Below are 21050 nucleotides of genomic sequence, written 5' to 3'. Positions count from 1 at the left end.
CCGCCCGTCAGGTATCCTTGGACGGCTTTCAAAGTCGCATTTGTGAACTATAGACGGTTAAGAAGGCTATACTATAGATTGTCCATGTTTTCTTAAATGACGACAAGACTATTATATTGAAGCCGATCACGATAAAGTAGGCACATTCGCTAATACGGCGTGATATTTGTATAGAGGAAGTCCCTACACATACCTAAGCGCGTCGTGGGGGATGGGTCATACGTAAGGCAAAACGATCGGCTTCAATGAGCACCTTCCTGTTCCTCATACATTCATCATTTGAAGGGAACGAAACAAATAGAGGGATCTCCGTTATTAAAGTGCAGTACGGACTGGCCCAAACTTCCACATTCGTGAGGTGAAAAGGTAGTAAGTTGAGACTGTTGAAATATTCAGCCCAAACGTGTAACGTTTCTTAAATATCCCGTTGACGGTTCTACGTTACTTGAATCGCGTTTCTCGTTACTTTTTAGCGCATAGCCGGTAATCTTACCGACTAATATCAGATTGTAGGCTTTACTGAACCAGCATTACTTTTACAGATCGGCTGTAATGCCCGCGTCACGTTTTGAAACTTAACTGTCACTTAGGATGGAAATTTTATTTGCTCCATGCGGTTTTTTCCTCAGGGCCGTACCTTGCAGGCTATGAGCCTCAAATGAGTTCTGTAGAGCCACTGCAAGCTAGAAAGTCTAGATACGTGTAGTAAATGCACCATTACGCAATGGTAACTTACCTCAAGCGTGCATTGAGGCTAACTGACGAAATCCGCATCATAAGAATATACAAACGTCCATTCAAAACACAAAGTGCTTATTTCCGCGAAGCGAAATTGTGTACAATGCAGCAACCTCGAAGGGTGCCTTTAAACAGCGCTCTGCTGTTCCGCAAGGCTTTGGATCCCAGTAACACGTCTTTTGCGGCGTGTGAAGAGTGAGCTGAGGGCGGACGTGGTCGTTATCATTCGGGTGACATCTCAGCACATGCGGAGCAGGCCCAGCTGTTAAGGAAACCACACAGGTGACGCTCAACGTGCAACGCAGTACTCACTTTCATGAGCCTGGCAGGTGGAGGTGCACTGATGTTTAACGTTTGCAATTCGTGTACAAATTTACCAATAACTGCCGAATACTCGGCGTTTTGGGGTCTGTCAGGACCTGGCAACTATGATCGACAAGATGGAGGAAGATAGGTGGACGGATGGAGAGATCGGCACGGTAAACAGATAGCTTACCTTTTTAGAGACTGTGGTAGAATTATGGGGAAAATTATGTTATATGTGTTATTGGTCACAATATTTTAAGGCTATAGACCTGTGCAGTTTTCACGGCCCGATCTGTATCGGTAAAAACAGCAGATTGTGGCACATATCCAAGAGAAGTAGCGGAAAAAATGACATCAGCTGCTTAGCGAGCTATTACTACCGTTTATATGCATTTATATGCTTATATGCATGTGTTGCGACCGCATCGTAATTTGTGGGCGGTTCGTTCACCTACAAGCCATAACGGGTTTCAGATATTTACATTTTCAGGTTGATCTAATCCGACATCAATTTCTAATACTAATTCTAAGAAAAACCTGAAAGTTGACCGGTACGTACTTCTTCCAGGATTGCGTGCAATGCATGCAGTCATCGAGCCACATTTTGCAAGGGTCATTTTCCGTTCTCTCTGCTGTTTATTATAGTTTTTGTCTTGCCGCTGCGGCGCCTGGTCGCCAGGTCGTGGATCTGCCTCCTACTCAACTTCTTCAGCTTAACCGTGATCGGAAATTTTCTGATGTAGATGTTCGTAGACCGTGGAAGTGAGAAAGTGGTGACATTGCAACGCCGCGGGATTAAGCCGCGTGATCAAACAACATGCATGTAAGTGCCTCCAGGCTGGCGCAAAACAAACTCTAAGGAAGTGTGCTGATTGTTAGTGCCAAAAGATTCACCTTGCAACCAGTGATCGCAAAGATATAGACCCTTCCCAACCGCGACTGGTCTGGGCGGGCCGCTGAAACCGCAGCATTTCTCGTCAGTTGGCGATCAGACCAGCTCGGCCTGCGCCGCGCCGCACCGCTGCAGCACGCTCGGGCCAGTACGGGACGCGGATCTCGACGGGTGGAGATGGGTCGTGCCTCACGTCGAGGGACGCTTTACACCGCTTTACCGTGCCGCGAGACGGTTCGTTCTCCGAAATATCCACTTCATTTGCCTATTATATAGTCCGTTTTCCAACCTGCATGAGGCTTGTTATTATGAGGGACAATGAAACTGGGACATGGGCTTACCCCGCCAGTGAAATGCTTTATGTAGGAAACGAAATATCGTGCGGCATTGGGGAAAGATAGGAGAGCATCTTGCACTTTACAGCAATACTGGACACCAAAAATCAGTAGGTCTAGGTCCGATTGTACCTGTCAGTTGGACCACGATATCGTTTTAGATAGTTATGCAGCGTAAGAAATTATTTAAATGACAAACTATACTAGTGCATTGAGCCTCCAAGAAACAGAACTTTTCAAAGGCCGAGCAAGCGGCTCACTGACGACGTCAAAAGTTGAATGACCACCAAGAGAATATCAATTTGGAAGTGACTTCTGATTCCGGCCCAAATTATCCCGGAGCGGAAAACGTGCGGCGGCAATGCGCGCGAAGCCCGCAACACCTATCCCGTGCCAACTCCGATATCCCGAACGGGCCGAAAATTAATGTGCACTGTTCACTGGTGGCGAGGACGAATCGCAGGCGGTGAGGAATGCCGATCCACGCCACACGAAATCGCATCAGAGCAGTGACTCACAGCTCATCTCTGTCCCTCTGTCGCCACCGCTGTTGCACCACGCAGCCCTTCGCACAAGGGCCATGAGTCAGGGCCATTATCGGAGCTCACTCGCGAACATGTCGCCCAACGACCCGATACGGCCCGGGCTTCCGCCCGCCTATCGCCGTGCTTATCGCCGTACTCGGCACAAAGACGGATGCGTCATAAACGGCTTAGGCTCGCAGCGACGCAAAAACACCTTCGCCACTAGCTTGCTCCCGTCGTTTATGAGCTTTGGCAGACTGTGGAAGATCACGGGTCGAGGAAAAAAGCCCGTCACAAGCCGGCCCTGTCAGCATCGAGATGCGGAGTTTAATAAGACGATTTAAAACATGTAGACGCGACTTAGGCTTCGTCATAGGCCTGTTGGGGCTATTAGTCACCTTTACCAGTCACCTTTTTGTCACCACTTAGTCACCAAATATTTGAGCGCACGTGACAGTCAAATGCGCCGGCGCTATTTCGCATATTTAGATGACTTTTAGAACTACGACCTGCGGCAATGATCTTTTAAATTCAAATATCGGCCATCGGCTTACCACAGATGATTTTGTTCCCTGTGCCTAATCCCTCACCAGCATACATTGCGTGGCGACACATTCTTGGCAACGAGGGTGCTATAGCCGGTGGTGACGATTCGTGTCGGCATTTAAAAACAGAGTCATGTTTCCGTAATCAGGTGAGAGATAACAGACGTTTAATTGAACTTGCCGCTGTTCTCTGCTTTAGCTCATCATTTTGCAAACATCTTGTCTGAACATGAAAAACGGCACGTTCTGTCCTTTGCTGCACACATTTCTACAAAATTAGTGGCATCCGCGTGCTGAGATGACAATAAAAGATCTACTGCGCGCCCCATTGAAGATCGCCTCGCGTCTGGGGCCTGGTCCGCGTGAACAGGCTGTGCGCTGAACTAAGCCCCCGCGGCTGACCGCCCTATTTCACTGCACATCCCAGTCCTCCGCTTGAGGAGGCGAAGTCTGCTGCTGTGCGCCCAGCGGTCCACTGCTGAGTCCGGGCTCAGCAGCCTACGGTCCACTGATGAGTCCGGGCTCAGCAGCCTACGCAGGGCCCATCAGCTGCGCCGTGTGCACCCGGCGGAGCTGAGGGGCCCATCCGCCCCGATGGCCCATTCACGGACCGTGCGTGTCCGACATCCGCACACAGCCCGCCGACTGTGACAGCCATCCTGTGCAATGTTGAACGTTCACTAACGGGATGTCGACATCTGCGTGCGGCGTGTGCGCACGCGCCTGCACGAGGAGCACCACGCAGAGCATGGGCTAGTGTGGTGATCGCAGTCGACCGTCACTAATTGAGGTCTTTCTGTGATCGGCGTGGGATTTTGACCCGTGCTGACACAAACAGGCTGATGCACTCAGCCGGCACCAGGACTCATAATTCCCCTGCATATGCTTTTTAGCTCACGTCCTGGTTTTAGTTGCACCCGTGCGTCTGGTTTGGGAGCGCACCATTTCAGCCCACGAGTGCTGATCTCAAGCGTGATGCGGAACGGCTCCTGACAGGAGGTATATGATACATGTGAGGTTAACTCGTGTTGACGCATCACTTCAAACGCTTCCAGATGCTTTTGACTGAGCTGTGTTAAATTCCAACTCCACGATTGTTTGGCTTCAGATTTAACGTGGTCAACAATCACTGCATACTTAAAGCAAAACAGTTCTAACGCTGGCGCTGCGTCTGGTTTCATCAACATAACTTTATCCCCGTCATCGGCCACTGAGATGGGCACGTTGAACCGCTCACCAAAACTACGGCGCGACTGGGAAAGAAATCAATATTCTCCTACTGAAGCTTTTGCACCTGCCTCAATTTCCGCATACTCGCGCGTTGAAAGGGCCGCAGCCGAGCTGAATGTTCACTGGGCCTAGCGACGATCGGCCGGACAGGACGTCTGACTGGCATACCCGCTGCCGAGCCGCACCGGTCCCTCGGGCGACTCAGCCGCCCAACTCAGCGCGGCTGACGCTGAACTCAGGCCGGCCGGACGAGGCGAACCCGCGCCCCAGAGCGGAGGACGTGCCTAGGGCTGCGAACCCGCGCCCCAGAGTGGCGAACTCGCACCACAGAACGGCGAACCCGTGCCTCAGAGCGGCGAACCTGTGCTCAAGAACGGCGAACCCGTGCCCCAGAGCGGCGTCATGCACCAAGGCGCTGAGGGCCAAGGCGCCTGCCCCAAGGCACCGAGGCGAGATGGAGTGGGCGATAGTGCGCCGCTATCGCGTCTGCACGCCGGCTTAGTGCGCCGCTATCGCCTCGGCACGCCAGAGCTATCGGGTCCACTAATTCCTGCCGGACTGGTGACGTCATCCCCGCCCGTCAACATGGCCGACCGGCAGCGGCGATAGTGCTCCTCTACTCGGCCGTCGCAGTGCGCTTTGCCCGGCCTGTTACGCCATGTTTGTCTGTCTATTTACGGCCCCACGCGTCTACGCGTTACATGGTTATACCGCCATTACACTGGCGAAGCTTTCAACGCCTTCAGCTTGCCACCTGCCACTTGAATGCTGAGTGTGCAGCTGTGCTGCCGGAGACGCTGAATCAGGATGTGCTGAGATAGTTCTTTGTTTTGGCAAGTGGTCAGTGAGGCTCACATTCTGAATTCGTCACCAAAAATTACTGCGCGACTCAGAAACCAATTGATGGTCACGCACTGAGGCATTGGCAACTGTATCAAATTTCTGCGTTCGCTAGAAACGGACAAGAGCCTGCGTGTTGCTACAACAACAAAAACGTGCGATTCAGATAAGAACTCATCACGCAGTCATTACTCTTGAATTACTCCCTTTCTGTTGTGATGCGTGGAGCCCCGTGCTCTTGAAAGGAATAAGGTAGAGTATAATGATTCATGTAACTGCTACAGACGTATGGAAGAGGCTGGGCTCAAGATGCACAGTTAGTGATGCGATATTTGACACCCTGGACTTGGTGCCGTCTTGACGCTGTCGTCGATTCACCTGTTACGTCGGCATAGCTAAGCGGCTGCTTGGAGCAATCTGATGCACTGCTCTCGTCGTCTCTGGCCTCCTCCGCCTGTCCCAGCTCAGCCTTCACCGCATCGCCACAGGTGGTCCATCCGGTGGCCTGAACGCCTACGACTTGTGGGACGATGAGGAGCATTACACCATCACGGAGGACCGGCTGCGCGAGATCCGGTCCGACATGATGTACCCCTTCAAGTATCCGAACGACTACCAGAGGGACATCAACGACCTGACGCCGCAAATCGACAAGAAGCTCAACTTCCGGTTTCCCTACTACGGCTTTCTCTTCAACTACACCTGGGTACGACCGCAGTCAGGTGTCATGTTATGTCCCTGTCGTGATGCACCCCCGACCCGTGCTGTTGAAACGTGGCGCGTTCCGAACGTAAAAGTATCGGTCATGCCGCAATACTCTTACGCTTTTCTCATAGGTGTCATGTCAAGTGCAGAAGAATGAGTTCGTGTTCGAACATTAAGAGTGAATTCCAACCAATCACCGCATCATGCTGTGGAAAGAAATCAAACTGAATGTGAGTTCTGAAAAATCCTCCTACAGCTATATGCGCACACACACACACAAACATATATTTAGATGTATATATATATATATATATATATATATGTCAAGTGCAGAAGTATATATAAGTAATATATAAGTAATATATAAGTAATATATATATATATATATATATATATATATATATATATATATATATATATATATATATATATATTAACACGTACCAGGGGGGCCGGCTAGATACCCTTCGAGCACCCGAGCGAAGGCTCGGGTGGGGGTCAATTTGACCCCTTGAGATCTCAAGAACTAAGAAAGCTAGAGACACCAAATTTACAGGGTGTGTTGATCTGTACGTGAACTCACTTGGGTCAAACTTTGAGGTTCCTAGATTATGACTTTTAGGTCAAATAAGGTCAAACAAGGTCAAAGTCCAGGTTGATCTCCAAAGTGCCGCCAGAACCTAGGCAGCTGTTTCTAAGCAAAATGTCACGAGCCCATTTGAGGTCGGTGACCTTTTTTGACTTTTTCAAGGTCATGGTAACCAAAATTATGTAAGACCGCTCTGAGTTTTGCATTCCAATAAGCGACAAAGATTACGCTAGGAAGTATGTTCCTAAAACCAAGTGTCGACCGCGGTCATCGTAGAACAATGACCTGTTCTTACCTCTAAGAAGTCAATGGAAGATGTTTAATGCGGTTCCTACCGTCAATAAATTCAAAATGAGCACCAGAAACTATCCCATGCAGCAAGCCTTAGGGTTATAAACCAGCTTGGTTTTGGCCTTGGTCTGACCTTCATACCTGACCTTAGGTCAACATGATGTGTTGAATTGTCATTCAATATTTGTGGTGCCTAAGAAAGCATCTCAGAGATGTATGGCTTCGTCAAACACTCTGTTATTGCATCAGATTGAACGATTCCCTAGAAATTGCCCTAGCTGAAACCATGGCCTGACTTTGACCTGCCATAGGTCAGCAACCTTACAATGTACATCTAAATTTTTAAGATCAAACGATCCGCTATTCAATTTTCTACAGCTATGCAAATTTTTGCGCTGCTACGCCGCGCCGTTTGAAAATTATTCTTGAAAAACTTTCGGGGGGTGGCCAATTTGACCCTCTGCCACCAGAGCGCGTGTTAACGGGCCGACATCATTAAAAATTGTCGTAATGCTTTACGCGTATGTTGTTCACCCGCAACATCATACTCGAGTAAAAAGTATAGAACCTTGAATATAGACAGACCGTATGCACTAATAGTATACATCTCTATCCACATGCATGTTCTTACATCTTCCTCGCTCATTGGCCTGTAACCCACCGGACGCTGGTGAAACTAACGCTTGTCGACGCGGCCACTAGGTATCTCTGCACGGCTTCCTGGGCTTCTCGGTGCCGACCTCGGAGCCGCAGACGTACCCGCTGACGTTCCCGCAGCCGGACTGGCCGGTGAAGAACGACCCCTCCTTCATCGGGCCCTTCTACAGCAAGTGTGTGATGGGCGAGATGGGCGGAGAGGAGACCGACACGCGACGCCCCGGCGTCTACTACAGGTGACCTCCTGCTCCGCGCGCATCACCGTGTCGTCCTGCTGTTGTCCCAGAACGTCGAATATGTGCCGGAGGGTAATGTAGATAGGGATTCATCCTCAGTGGCTTCGGCTGGTGGCGTCGGTCATAGCAGCGTGTGTTTTTATGAAGGGGTGACCGTTTCAGCGGTATGTGCAGGTATGTTACACGTGGGTCAAAAAGCTGTTTGCTGTTGTTACACCCTTCATTCGCACCTTAGCCCTATCGCAAGCAAGACATGTTTGCGCGAGCGCCTCGCTGCACTGAACTTTTACGACAGCCACTTACTGTCAAAAGCCGGCCTCAGGAGAATTGAGCGTCCCAATCGGCCGAGCACGCTGCAGCGCGAGGTCCCGCGCGCGTGACGTGAAGCGGTGTAGTGTAGTGGAGCACGCCGTCACAGCGTTATGTGGTAAGAGCCGGTGTTTTGAATAAGACAGAATGAATTCGACATCATCCTTCAGATGCCTTTCCGCTTGGGCTCCGCTCTATTTGACTGAAACGGCTCGAATGGGAAGAAGGGCTGTAACTGCATGCAGAATATCATTATCAAATCAAGATTTCTAAGAACATTCCTTAAATCAGAACATTAAATTCATGTTCATCGGAAGATTAAATCCTCTTCCACCTCCTCCACACCCTGTCTACCCTCACACGGCGCCCTCTCTGTCCACCCGGTGTTCTGCTGCCGAGCCGCCGCCACCGTCGCCGGCACTACCAGCGTGACCCCAGGGTGGCGCCGCCCCGGCTCGTGCGCGGGCGCCCCGCGCCCTCCACCTCCGCTCACTCTCCCTGCCGCTACTCGCCGCAGGATCGAGCGCGACCTGTACGAGCGGTACGACCAGTTCGGCGTGGAGCTGCGCGAGCGCGCCAAGTGGGACATCCGAGAGGGCATCGTGGGAGCTGAGGCGTTCACCCCCAAGCACATCATCATCACCACCTGGAAGAACATCTCGTTTAACGGCGGCAACGCAAACTCCCGCGCCAGGCGCGTGGTGAGCAACGACCGGCGGGCTGGACCGATGGCGCCGGATGTCCTGGTTGACCGGTGGCGTTGTTGGTGGGTGTCCTGGTTGACCAATGGCGTTGCTGGTGGGTGTCCGGATTGACCAATGACACTGTTGTTGGGTGTCCTTGTTGACCGGTGACGTTATTGGTGAATGTCCGAATTGACCAATGACGTTGTTGGAGGGTGTCCCTGTTGTTGGGTGTCCGGGCTGATCGGAGGCGTTGTTGGCGAGTGTCCTGGTTGGCCGGCGACGTTTGTGGGGATCCTGGTTGACCGATGACGCTGTTGGTAGGTGTCCTGGTTGACCGATGAAGCTGTTGGTGGGTTTCGTGGTTGACTGTGAGTGTGATTTGCTACTTGGCGTGACGCGAGGTGGTGTGCATTTCTTTTCCCGAAGAGAAAACTATACAGGCTATGTATCATGCCCCGGTGGGACATCCGTAATTATCGAATGCTCCCTGATGCGTTACTCATACAGCCACACCCTGTTCGGAATACTGACGCACTGTCGCTGTCTCCCGCCATGGGCAGACGAACACACTCCAGCTGTTGGTGGTGACAGACGAGGTGCGGTCGTACGCGATCTTCAACTACCTGCACATGGGCTGGACGACGCACACGGAAGCGGGCGGTGACATCAACGAGGGACAGGGCGGCATTCCGGCCTACGTGAGTTCCGGCTGTCCCGCGCGGGGTGCCATGGTGCGCGCCAGTCGCCACGGTGACATAGTGCTCCAGTCACCAGCGTTGCCCCCCCCCCCTTCCTCCCCACATTTCTGCTTTAAAAACTGCCCCTGTTGTTTGTGAGCCGGTCCGTCGCAGTTCGCATGTGTCGTTCATTTAACTCAGGAATCGCGACGCTCCCACAGATATCATCATTGAAACCTTTTTGAAGTACGCTCTAGCCCAGCACATCGCTGTGGACACGTATCCCGAGCTGTAAACACGCGTGCACTATGCTGCTCAGGTTTGATGAGCTTAGTCGCGGCAGTTTTCGTTAGAATCCAGCTGACTGGCGTCTCCCCGCCGTCAGGTGGGCTTCAACGCTGGCAACGGCACCAGCGCGTACCCGTACAAGCCCTACTCTCAGACCATGTACATCCGAGACCTCATCTCAACCGGCATGGCCAACGGCTTCCCGGGCCGCCACGTCTTCCGCATCGACGAGAAGATCATGGCCGGCAACTGCCGTCACGAGCTCTGTGAGACCTCGCTGCTGTGCCGGCGTGGCGCGTGAAGTTTTTGATCCGTAGAACCGCGTGGGCAACGCGCTGTCACGAAGTATATGACATCGCCCTGGATATTACGATGTCGCCATCTTCTTACCTTCCTGTACATGTGTTTTGCCTCCATATGTAGGCACATTCAATCCATAAGTTGACGGGGTCTGCCGTACAGCTTTTTCTCTAATGAATGCATTCACTTCCGCTCGAAAACAACATCTGATCGTCTCTCAGCGACCCCTCCAACGCGGCCCAAGGACAGGCGCCTGAGCTAGCACCCATGCCACGTCGACTTGTCCCGTCCTGTGACCTCTCACCCCTTCCCGCCTCCACAGACGGCTCCAACCTGCCGCTGGTGTTCGCCCCGGAGCAGGGCAACATGCTGGGCGGCAGCCTGGTCAACATCTCGGGCCCCTGCTTCGGGCCCAACACCCTGGTCAAGTGCCGCTTCTACGACCGCGAGGTGGAGGGTGTGGTGCGCGACACCAACACGGCCTTCTGCGTGCAGCCGCGCCTCTTCGCCACCGGCTACGTGGACATCGCCGTCTCACTCGACGGCGGACCCTACTACTGGAAGGGGCAGTACTACGTCGGTCAGTGCGCGCGCCTGACGAGCAGGTTTGAGAGGCTGCGCATGCTGCGGGACTAGTGACGTCGTGGTTGTGGCCGGTGACATCATAGATGTGACTGGTGCCGTGATGATAACGAGCTGTGACGTCACCAGTGGTGAGGTTGACAGCAGCGATTCGTGGTTGTGGACTGCTGACACCACGACGATGACCCCATGTGGTTGTGACGAGGCTCAGTTCTACGACCGTGGCGTCGCGTTCTGTCGGTGACGTCACAAACCTTCCTGCGACAGAGACGCCTCTGACGGCGCCTGAGGGCGTCATGTTCGCCAACGACGACTACCAGCTGGCGGAGCCGGGAGCGCTGCGCCTTCAGTGGCTCTGGCACAACCTGACCATGGACCAGAGCGCGCACGTCACCGTCAGCCTCTATGGCTACCGCGAGACGACTAACACGCCCGAGCTGGTCTTTATTGACACGATATTGGTGAGCTTACCAGCCTGACAGGGCCGCTCCGAAGCGGCGTGGTTACAGAAAACTAAACATTCCACCAATGCCGATGGCCATCTACGTGGGACTAGCCAGCCAGCAGTGGTGCCAGCGGAGAACGTCACACTAGTGCTGACCCACCATCTGCCCTTGGTAGGACCAGGCGAGCTTTCGCAACAACCGCTCGGACACTGAATTCTCGTTCAGAATTGTTTGCTTTTGAAGAGCAATCACAACTCGTTGCGGACCGCCTGTACCCTACTCCCGCAGGAGACCAACAACAGGGGCGTCAAGGACATCGCTACCTCCGATTACATGGGCAATGACAATTGGGACTACCTAGACATCGAAGTGGGCCTGCTGCAGATTAATCTGACCAGCCCAGGCACCTACCTATCAGGCCTCAAGAGCTCTCCGTGAGTCGAACGTTATGCTGCCCGGCTGGTGGCAGCTTGCGCTGTACCTGTTGAGGCGGAATCTTCAATGCAGCGACGCAAAAGGCCTTCTCACTGAACATACCTGTCGCAAACTCTGGTGCAGTTATTCTTAGGCTCAACTATTAATGCCCCTAATGTGATGTTCATACCATGTCCATCCAAGTGCAGCCAAAGTAAGATAGCATGATGCCGTGCCAGCAAATACAAGACAGGCCACAATACTCTTCACTTGGATTTCCTCGTTTTACATAATATAGTGGATACTGTGAAGCACTTACGGTACCTTGGAGACTGACACCGTACCGGCCAAAGCAGTATGCGTGAGACCATATCGTCTGGACCATTCGTACATAAATGCATTTCGCACTGCTCATTGACACTGCACATATACACCGCTTAACGCGCGCTCGGGTGGGGGTGAGATTCACCCCCCAAAGGTTTTTCCCAGAATGGTTTCCAAACGGCGCGGCATAGCAGCACCAAATTTTACATAGCTGTAGACAATTAAATAGTGGATCGTCTGGTATCAAAAGCTGAGATGTACTTTGTAGGGTTGCTGACCTATGGCAGATCAAAGCCAGGCCATGATTTCAGCGAAGTCAATTTCTAGGGAATCGTTCAATCTGATGCAACAACGGAGTGTTAGACGAAGCCATACATCTCTGTGACGCTTTCTTAGGCAACACAAACATTGAATGAGCAAGTTACGTTGGCTTGAGGTCAGGTATGAAGATCAGGCCAAGGTCAAAACCAACTTGGTTTATTGCTCTGGGTCTTGCTATATGGGATGGCTTCTGGCGTTCATTTTAAATTTATCGATTGAAGGAACCGCATTATGCATCTTCCATGGACTTTTCAGAGGTCAGAGTAGGTCATTGACCTAGAATGACCCAGGTGACCATTTTTTATTGTTGGAAACATACTGCCTAGCGTTATCTTTGTCGCTTATTCAATTGCAACAATCAAAGCAGTCTTATACAATTTTGGTCACCGTGACCTTCAAGGGCATGAACAAGGTCACTGACGTTAAATGAGCATGCGACCTTTTCCTTACAAAACAGTTATCTAGATTCTGGGGGCGCTTTTGAGACCAACCAGGAATTTGACCTTGTCTGATCCTTTTTAACCAGAAGGTCAACACCTTCGCCTTAAATTTTGACATTAGCGAGTTCACAGTTCACGAGTATATATAGTTCACAGTTCACAGTTCACAGTTCACGAGTACAGATCAACACACTCTGTAAATCTGGCGTCTCTAACTGGCATTTCTTGAGATCTCAGTGGTGTCAAATTGCCCCCCCCCCCCACCCCCCCCCCCCCCCCCACCCGAACGAAGGGTATCTAGGCGGCCACCCTGGCGTATGTTAAAGTTTGCTCGCCGTCGGCAATATGCAACGTAAAGCATGGCTGGTTCGTAGTCTTGGTCACCGTGGTCATCAGCCTCATGACCCAACGAGAGCAGTGACCTGATACGACCTAACGTGACCTGACCCAATGTATGATATAAAGTGTGACTTGACCTGCAGCCTGACCTGTGACCCGCCCGGGACTTGTCAGGTCGCTCGTTCTGTGCCATGACCTGACCTGACCTTACCTGCACTGACCTGCACTGACCTGACCACACCTGGCTGTCTTTGGTAGTACTCTGTGGAGCCGGCCGATCCCGCTGGCCTGGTACTTCGGGCCGCAGTGGAGCCGAGTGTACGGCACGGAGTGGGCCTCCCGCGTTTGTAACCGCTGGATCGAGAACGACCGCAACCTGAAGCACTTCGCCGGCGAGGTAAGAGAGCACAGTGCGCTTTTCTTTATGAAACTAAAGGGGAACCGCTTGGCGTGTTTGCTCGTGGCTATCTGATGGCTCATCGGTGGTCATCAACTAAAGCGTTGCGCTTTCGGTCACAAGCGAATATCAGGGCTGATTAAGGAGCACCGCAAATCCAAGCACTTATCTCAGAGCATTTTAAAAATGTAGGCAAGGGTCTCCAGTCATATTGTCCGATATTTAACTATACTCTGCAACATTGCCACGCCTTGAAACCTGCAAGGAATCATAGGAATCAGTAGTGAAAAATGCAATAAAATCGACTCGGGATTTTCAACGCTGTACCACGTTGGTCTCATTGACGTCCACGAGAGCGTTGAGTGGAGTTCCAGCCATTTTCACGAGCAAAATAAAGGGCCTGTGATCGCAGCCGCCACCACCAGTCCCGGCAGGTCCCGTGCGCCGGCGCCGCCCAGAGTGGCGCCTCTCCCAGCGACACCTGATGCCGTGCCCGCTGATAGGTCGGCTGACTGCCCGCAGGTGATCCGCTGCCCGTGCCGTATCGAGCAGGCCGTGGCCAACAAGGGCCTGTACGTGCCGGACTTCTCCTGCGACCGGGACGGCAACACGGCCTGCAACGAGCACAAGGGCGCCATCCACTGCGTCCGCGCCGGCATGGTCAAGTAGGTGCAGCTGTTGCCAGAGGGGGGGGGGGGAGCTTGGAGGGAAAGCTGGGAGGGCTGGGTCTTAAGCTTGAGTATTAATTTAGTGGACAAAAATTAGAATGCGCGGCTTTCACAGACGAGCGTCATGCGATGACGAAAGTCAAGAGAAACGAAGTCTGAAGGCTAGGTGTAAAGTGATTACTGGAACAAATAATTTCCCACACATTCGTTGACAAATCTTGTTGATCTTTCCATGAAGAAGCAAGATCGCCCTGCTTTTCTATTTAAGTGCACGCTGACAAAACAAAGCCCTGCCTGAGGATGCCGTAGCGCGTGACGCTCAACATCCGCTCCAGTGCCGACGGTGCCGGCCAGCAATGCTGCTACGACATCGACGGCTACCTGATGATGACCTCGGATAGCATGTGGGGCGGCAACCCGCACCGCGCCCACAACCTTGGCATGAGGCCCTTCTACGAAGCCAATAAGGTGAGAGTCTCCGCTTGGAACCTTGGGTTCGGGGCTAAGTTACTTGCGGTAGAAAATAGATTTCATACCGCTGCCATCCATAACAGTGCAGCACGTTATGCATTACACTCTGCCGCCGTTTCCAAAAGAGCGTCATTGACGTGTTTGAAGGCAAGATCAGCACGTTATCCTTGTCGTTGCTGGCGCGGTTCACTTCCGTGGCATTCGCTTTCCTCCGTGCCCCGCCCGCCCACCTGCAGCGGGTTTTCACTGCGCCCTCTCTCGTCAGATGCCGTCGCTGTCGCACTGGTACCACGACGTGGCGCCCTTCTACTCGTGCTGCCGCTGGCAGGGCGAACAGAGCCAAGGCTGCATCACGTACCGCTTCGAACGGCGAGCATCGCAGGATTGCGTCGGCTACCAGCCGCCGTCTGCCGGTAGGAAAGCAAACTGTAGGTTCACGGCCCGACCGGCGAGGGCGTGGAGATTGTTACGGCGACTTGTTACATCTTTGATACAGCAATGAAATCTGTTGAGTGTCGTGGTAGTTAAAGTGTGCAATTTTGTTATCACCGCTTAAATGATGCAAAACGTCACACTGTGAAATAACCGTGATCTGTATCATTTTACGTAGATGTCTACCGTCCAGGGTTACTTCCGCGCCCCACCCAGTACAGTGTTTCCTTCGTCTTCCCACAGCCACGGTGTTCGGGGACCCGCACATATACACTTTCGACGACACCCAGTACACGTTCAACGGCAAGGGCGAGTACGTGCTGACGCGCGTTAACACCAACCGCAACCAGCTGGACGTGCAGGGGCGGTTCGAGGAGGTGCCCGATAATGAACGCGGCGCCGTGCTGGCCACCCAGCTGACTGCCATCGCAGGTCAGGGGTCAAGATTAGCGTCACGAGTCAATGTCAGCAGCGGTTAAATTCGATTGGTGTCATGGTCGGCTAAGGTCAAGGTCTGCTGAGCATGGTTTGCTGAGGTTGTCTGGGGTCATGTTGAGGTCAGCTATTGTCGAGGCGAGCAAAGAGTCACTTTAGATGATAGGGTCCAGCAAGTGTTCACTGAGCGTTCCTTGGTGACAACGGAGAAGCAATGGGGGAGGAGTCCTTTGAAGCTTATCTGGCTTGTCTTCTACCGGCTGAGACCGCACTAAAACACCTTGTTCTCCGCGCGACAGCTCGGGACAACTTCTCTACGACGGTGGAAATTCGTTTGCGTCCGACTGAAGCACAGTGGAGGTACAAGCTGAACGTGCTCGTCAACAACAAGTACCTCTACTTCGATCGGTACCCGGAAAAGATGCAAATTTTCAGAGGTGAGTTGCGAACGAAACGATGCACACGTCCAGGTCATGTCCTACGTCAAGTTAGTCATCTGCGTTGCGTGCACTAGCTGCACTGCGGAAACGTGGCAGCAGAGACGAAGTCATGTGAGACATTCAAAGGTGCCCTAAAACGAGCGTTATGTACGCCGGTGCTACAGCCGGATCTGGTTGTGATAAGGCCGGCCGTTGTTAATCAGTTTTGGATGGCACGGACCACCCCAAGCACGGGTCGTTAAGCACCATGTCGTAGGCGAATAAGTATCCGTTTAAACTATAATTTTACTTGTGGTAATAAGAAGGACGTCGGTGAATGAAACCGAGACAGGCAGCACCTACGATATGTGGCCTGCATCCCCTGGTTTCTCCTCCACAGAATCACTCCCGCTCATTCCGCTGCGGACTGCGCGAGCATAACCGACCTTCCTCCCGACAGGCATGCTGGTGTACGTGCCGACCTACATCCACAACCAGTCGCAGGTGATCGTGCTGTTCCAGTCGGGCGCCGGCGTGGAGGTGCTGGAGAACCAGGGCCAGATGGCTGCCCGGCTCTACCTGCCGCTCTCCTTCATGGTAGGTCACGGCTCTTCGGCGGCCCAGCGACCACGTGGCTACTGCGCTGGTCGCTAGACTTGGAAGTCTGGGCTCGGCTGCCACGGGAAAATGTGACAACAGCTAGATTCTATTCGAGTGCTGCCGATTGCTTCCGGGCCACGATTTTGGACAAGGTGTGACGACGCTAATCAGCTTGGCCTCTTGAGTGGATGACACATAACCTAAAAAGTCCATATTGCCCAATTTCTCGGGTCACCCTGCTATACTGAAGGCAAAGGAAGCTGCCATGGCATCGTTGTGATCGGATGTGTCACTTATTGCGGCTGACGCGCTAACGTTGTCAACGTGTTGGCAGCTGACAACGTCAAGTCTATTACGCTTGACCAACTGCCAGGGCGTATAATGGTTTGGCAATTTGGACTTGCGCAGAGAAGGCCTGGCACGGACCGCCAGTGGCGGATATCCGACTTTGGGCCGTGAGCTGAGCGGTATGTTATGTCGTAATACGATGGCATTTTCAGAACCAAACGAAAGGTCTGTTTGGAAACTGGTCCAATGATCCATCGGACGACTTTGTGATGCCGGACGGCTCCACGATATCCTTCGATGTCAACAACATGGAGCGCCTGTATCAAGACTTTGGTCTCAAGTGTGAGTAAACTACTTATTGTGTGGCTGTGTGATGAGCAAGTGTCTCAGAACAGACAGACAGGGCACCGGGTGGATAGATCCCGCCCCAACTTACAAAGGTCACTGGCTTCCTGGCGTGGCATGTTAAGACACGCTTTTCAAGCACTGTCACCCAAGCAAAATTTTGCGAGCGATTACATCCCTGGCAACAGTCATAACAAATACCCCAGCTCTGGCCATGAGCGCCGAGGACGCTAATACGCCTCCTGGTTTGCAGGGTTGCTGGATGATAAGGAAGACCCGTACAAAGGCGGCTCGCTGTTTTTCCATGAGAACGGCAGGTCATCCAGCAACTACTACGACCCCGGATTCCTGCCCGTGTTTGATAAGATTCCGGACATACCCGACAACAGGTGAGCAGTCTTCCGTACCACCCAAAAATCGGCAGCGTAAGCTCGTGCCGTTCGCTTCAGATGTCAAACGGTTTCGTGCAGCCCAGTCCTTGCCTGCTCTTGTCCATTTGATTGAGCATCTTGTCATGAGCTTATCTGTCTGAGATTTAACAGCCCGATGACAGGAGTATTCGTACCACACTCCGCCTCTGTTCTCTTCAGTCAGCATAGCGCCGTTAAAATCTAACGCCCACAAGTTCAACCAGGTCCTTCGTCTCGGGCACGTGATGCTTAGCAAACGCTGGCCGTAAAGCACATCAATGTCCGGATAGTCCGCGATATTTTAACGACGTTGTGCCGACCAGATGTTTCATCCAAGACGCCGGCATCGTGTCAGACCTTCGGAACAGCACCGATATCGGTGTTCCGTGTCCCAGCCCATCCTCGGACTGCGCTGAGCACTGACCCCGTCCTCGGACTGCAATGGGAATGACCTCGTCCTCGGACTGCACTGAGCACTGACCCCGTCCTCGGACTGCACTGAGCACTGACCCCGTCCTCCGACAGTACTAAGTACTGACCCCGTCCTCAGACTGCACCGAATACTGACCCCGTCCTCGGACTGTACCGAGCACTGACCCCGTCCTCGGACCGTACCGAGTACTGACCCCGTCTTCGAACTGTACTGAATACTGATCCCGTCCTCAAACTGCACCGAGTACTGACCCCGTCCTCGGACTGTAATGAGTGCTGACCCCGTCCTCGGACTGTACCGAGTACTGACCCCGTCCTCGGACTGTACCGAGCACTGACCCCGTCCTCCGACAGTACTAAGTACTGGCCCCGTCCTCAAACTGCACCGAATACTGACCCCGTCCTCGGACTGTACCGAGCACTGACCCCGTCCTCGGACCGTACCGAGTACTGACGCCGTCCTCGGACTGTACTGAATACTGACCCCATCCCCGGACTGTACCGAGCACTGACCCTGACGTCATTCCGCTTCAGCACACTGACGGCCGATGAGGTGAAGCGGGTGTGCGGCGGCTCCTACCAGTGCGCCTACGACTTCATCATGTCCGAGAGGCGCGACGTGGCCGTCTTCTCCAAGTTCTATCAGGACGACTTCGTCAACACCAAGTCACTCGGCCTGCAGACCAGTGAGTGGCCGAATCTCACCTGTGTTGCATCGAGTGAAAACCTATTAGAAATAACGTTCCAGATGGTATTCAAGTACGATCGTTTTGAAGCGCTCAACGGTGAACGTGACCGGTCGACGACAGAAACCTCGAGTACATCGATGCACGGTTCCACATGCGCTATCACGCAAATCCACCTACACCTAACAGTTAATGCCTTTGGACGGATGTCGCGGTCTACACCACAAGTCTCCACTGTCATTTACGCCGGCCACACTTGCGACTGACCCGACCGGCCCGGGCCTCCTGCAGTCACCTCGTGCGGCGCGCTACCGACGCCGCAGAACGGCCGCAAGAACACGTTCGCCTTCACGCCCGGCACCATGGTGAAGTTCGAGTGTGACCCGGGCTACATTCTGGTGGGCGAGGCGCGACGCTGGTGCTACGCCTCGGGCGACTGGAGCTGGCCCGAGGACGGCGAGGTCAGCTGCATCAGTGAGTACCGCTTGCCACGCGTCCACGCCTGTTCGAACTTGCTTCACCTGCTTATTCACCGTACAGTGGAATATTGAGCTGCTCGCTCGGCTGTGCGGGTCACACCCATGAGCGCGTGTTTCTGCACGAGCCCGGAGTGGCCTGATGACCGCTGGCGTGCCGCGCCAGGCGAGTCGCAGTACAAGACGATGTACGTCGGCATCCAGACGGGCATCGTGTTCAGCCTGCTGATCCCGATCGTGGCGGCGCTTTGCTGCTTCGGTTGCAACGTGAAGAATCAGGCCGACGAAATGAGCGCGAACAGCTGGTCACCAACACCGGGTACATGCCCCGCGGGTGAGTCCTGAGGGAGAGAGAGGGGAGGCAGGGAGAGAGAGAGAAAGATAGAGAGAGAGGGAGCGCAGGGGAGTGAGTGAGGGGGGAGAGGGAAAGAGAGATAGGGAGAGAGCGGCAACAATAGCGTCAGTCACAAAGGAGCGTGTTAAAAGAGCATCACATAGGTCACGTGCTCCCCGATATTAATCATCATGCATCGAATCTGCCCGTGGCTGGTTTCATCCCGCGTGGAAAACCATATTAGGGCCGCACATGTCTCCCCCACCGCGGTGGCGCCTCTGAGTGTCCGTCGTGTCGACAGCTCCAGCAGCCACAGCGGCGGTACGCGCAGCTCCTCGTCCATGCCACTGAAGAGCGTAGCCTCCAGCGGCCAGCAGCGGCCCTTCGGCGCGCCCGACATGGAGTCATCGCCGCGCGCTGAGCGTCACACCCCCTCCCCGCTAACCACGCGCCACGAGTCGTCCCACTGATGCGCGAGGAGGCCCGCTGGAGAGAAAAGCGGCCCGCAAGGGCGGCTCGGTAGGGAGAGAGGCCGCCCCCTTGGGAGCGACGCGGCCCGTTAAAGAGAGGGCCCGCTGGGGCTCGAGCTATTCGCCCCAGCAGTGAGGCGTCCCACATAGACATGAGTTGTGCTGCCGAGTCGGCAGTCTTTGGATCAAACTCACGGTGCCTGTCCGTCCGGCGACACTGCGGACGCGCGACGCGAACGCTCCTCAGCTATGCGCGCATCTTGCCCCGATGCGATTGGGGAATGTTGGTGGTCAGGTCATTGAGGAGCGACTGGAGATGTTTGTTTTACGACTAAGACTAAGAGTGGACTGTAATTGTCGAGTTGGCTTTCTTGTGTAGAGCTTCTTGGCAGGAGAGTACGCATCGTGTTATGAAAAAAGCAAAGCACTTACGCTCTTCTAAATCACATGGAACAAACTTGCCATTCGAAAATAGTCGCTTTTACCGAGGCGTCGATAAAAATGGCAGGTCGATGCACTGCTTTCTTCTGGCTGAAACGTCTTGGTCGATTATCGCGAGCATCCTCCCGCGCCATGATTTAAGAATGTGTAGTTTTGTAGTTTTGTTTTATGAACCTAGACCCTGTCAACGCATTTGGAAGTGCCGAGTCTAACTCTAGCAACCATCTTGTCCGAATAGTCTGTGGCCGAGTTCCCGTACTCTTGTCTGCACGTGTCATTCATTTTTTCTACTTTATATGGACGCCTACCCGTAACTGCTGGTGCTCACGTTTTGTATTCGTGCGTGAAGTGCGGCGATGGGGATCTAGTCACCTGGCTCCCAACGCGCGGTGTCACCACCACCGCCTGGGAACCATGTAATCTTTGGAGCCATTTGAAAGCAACTGCGTATGCTCGCGACGCGCAATGTTAAGGTCTAATCAGTCAAATCCTGGATGAAAGTTAGTGTTACTGAATGTCAGCGTAACCGACAGAGATTTTTGCGTCAACTGAGTGCAGTGCTGTGCGAGTGTCAAAAAACAGCCTGAAGCTGTTCGGAACAGCTGCTGTTTCCGCGTGTTTCATACGGCCATGCCAGCCAGCTGTGCAGCTACCCGATGGTGCTAACACAGCTCACCAGTCTGGCCCAAGTCCTGAATGCATGTGTATCCATGCCTTTTGCTCTATCCCTGT

The 21050-nt window shown here is 53.2% G+C and overlaps 1 protein-coding gene across 1 annotated transcript; it reads left to right on the top strand.

The window, feature by feature from the left end:
* Positions 1-5921: 5921 nt before the first annotated feature.
* Positions 5922-19358, top strand: mesh (sushi domain containing 2 mesh; the record flags this gene model as incomplete). The annotated part of the gene is made up of 20 exons (XM_037232345.1): positions 5922-6116; positions 7698-7888; positions 8715-8898; positions 9444-9581; positions 9946-10114; positions 10471-10728; positions 10998-11191; positions 11465-11610; positions 13273-13411; positions 13934-14076; positions 14415-14547; positions 14816-14963; positions 15226-15414; positions 15717-15854; positions 16297-16433; positions 16937-17066; positions 17323-17458; positions 18446-18597; positions 18889-19071; positions 19240-19358. Coding segments are annotated over exons 1-20 (3150 nt in total), but the record flags the coding sequence as incomplete, so codon positions are not given.
* Positions 19359-21050: the final 1692 nt, after the last annotated feature.

The sequence above is a fragment of the Pollicipes pollicipes genome, unplaced genomic scaffold (genome assembly GCF_011947565.3).
Source record: "Pollicipes pollicipes isolate AB1234 unplaced genomic scaffold, Ppol_2.1 Scaffold_6686;HRSCAF=7923_pilon_pilon_pilon, whole genome shotgun sequence".
In the NCBI taxonomy this organism is placed as follows: Eukaryota; Metazoa; Arthropoda; class Thecostraca; order Pollicipedomorpha; family Pollicipedidae; genus Pollicipes; species Pollicipes pollicipes.
Note: the sequence above shows the minus strand (reverse complement) of the source record. Positions and strands in the feature narration are given on the sequence as shown.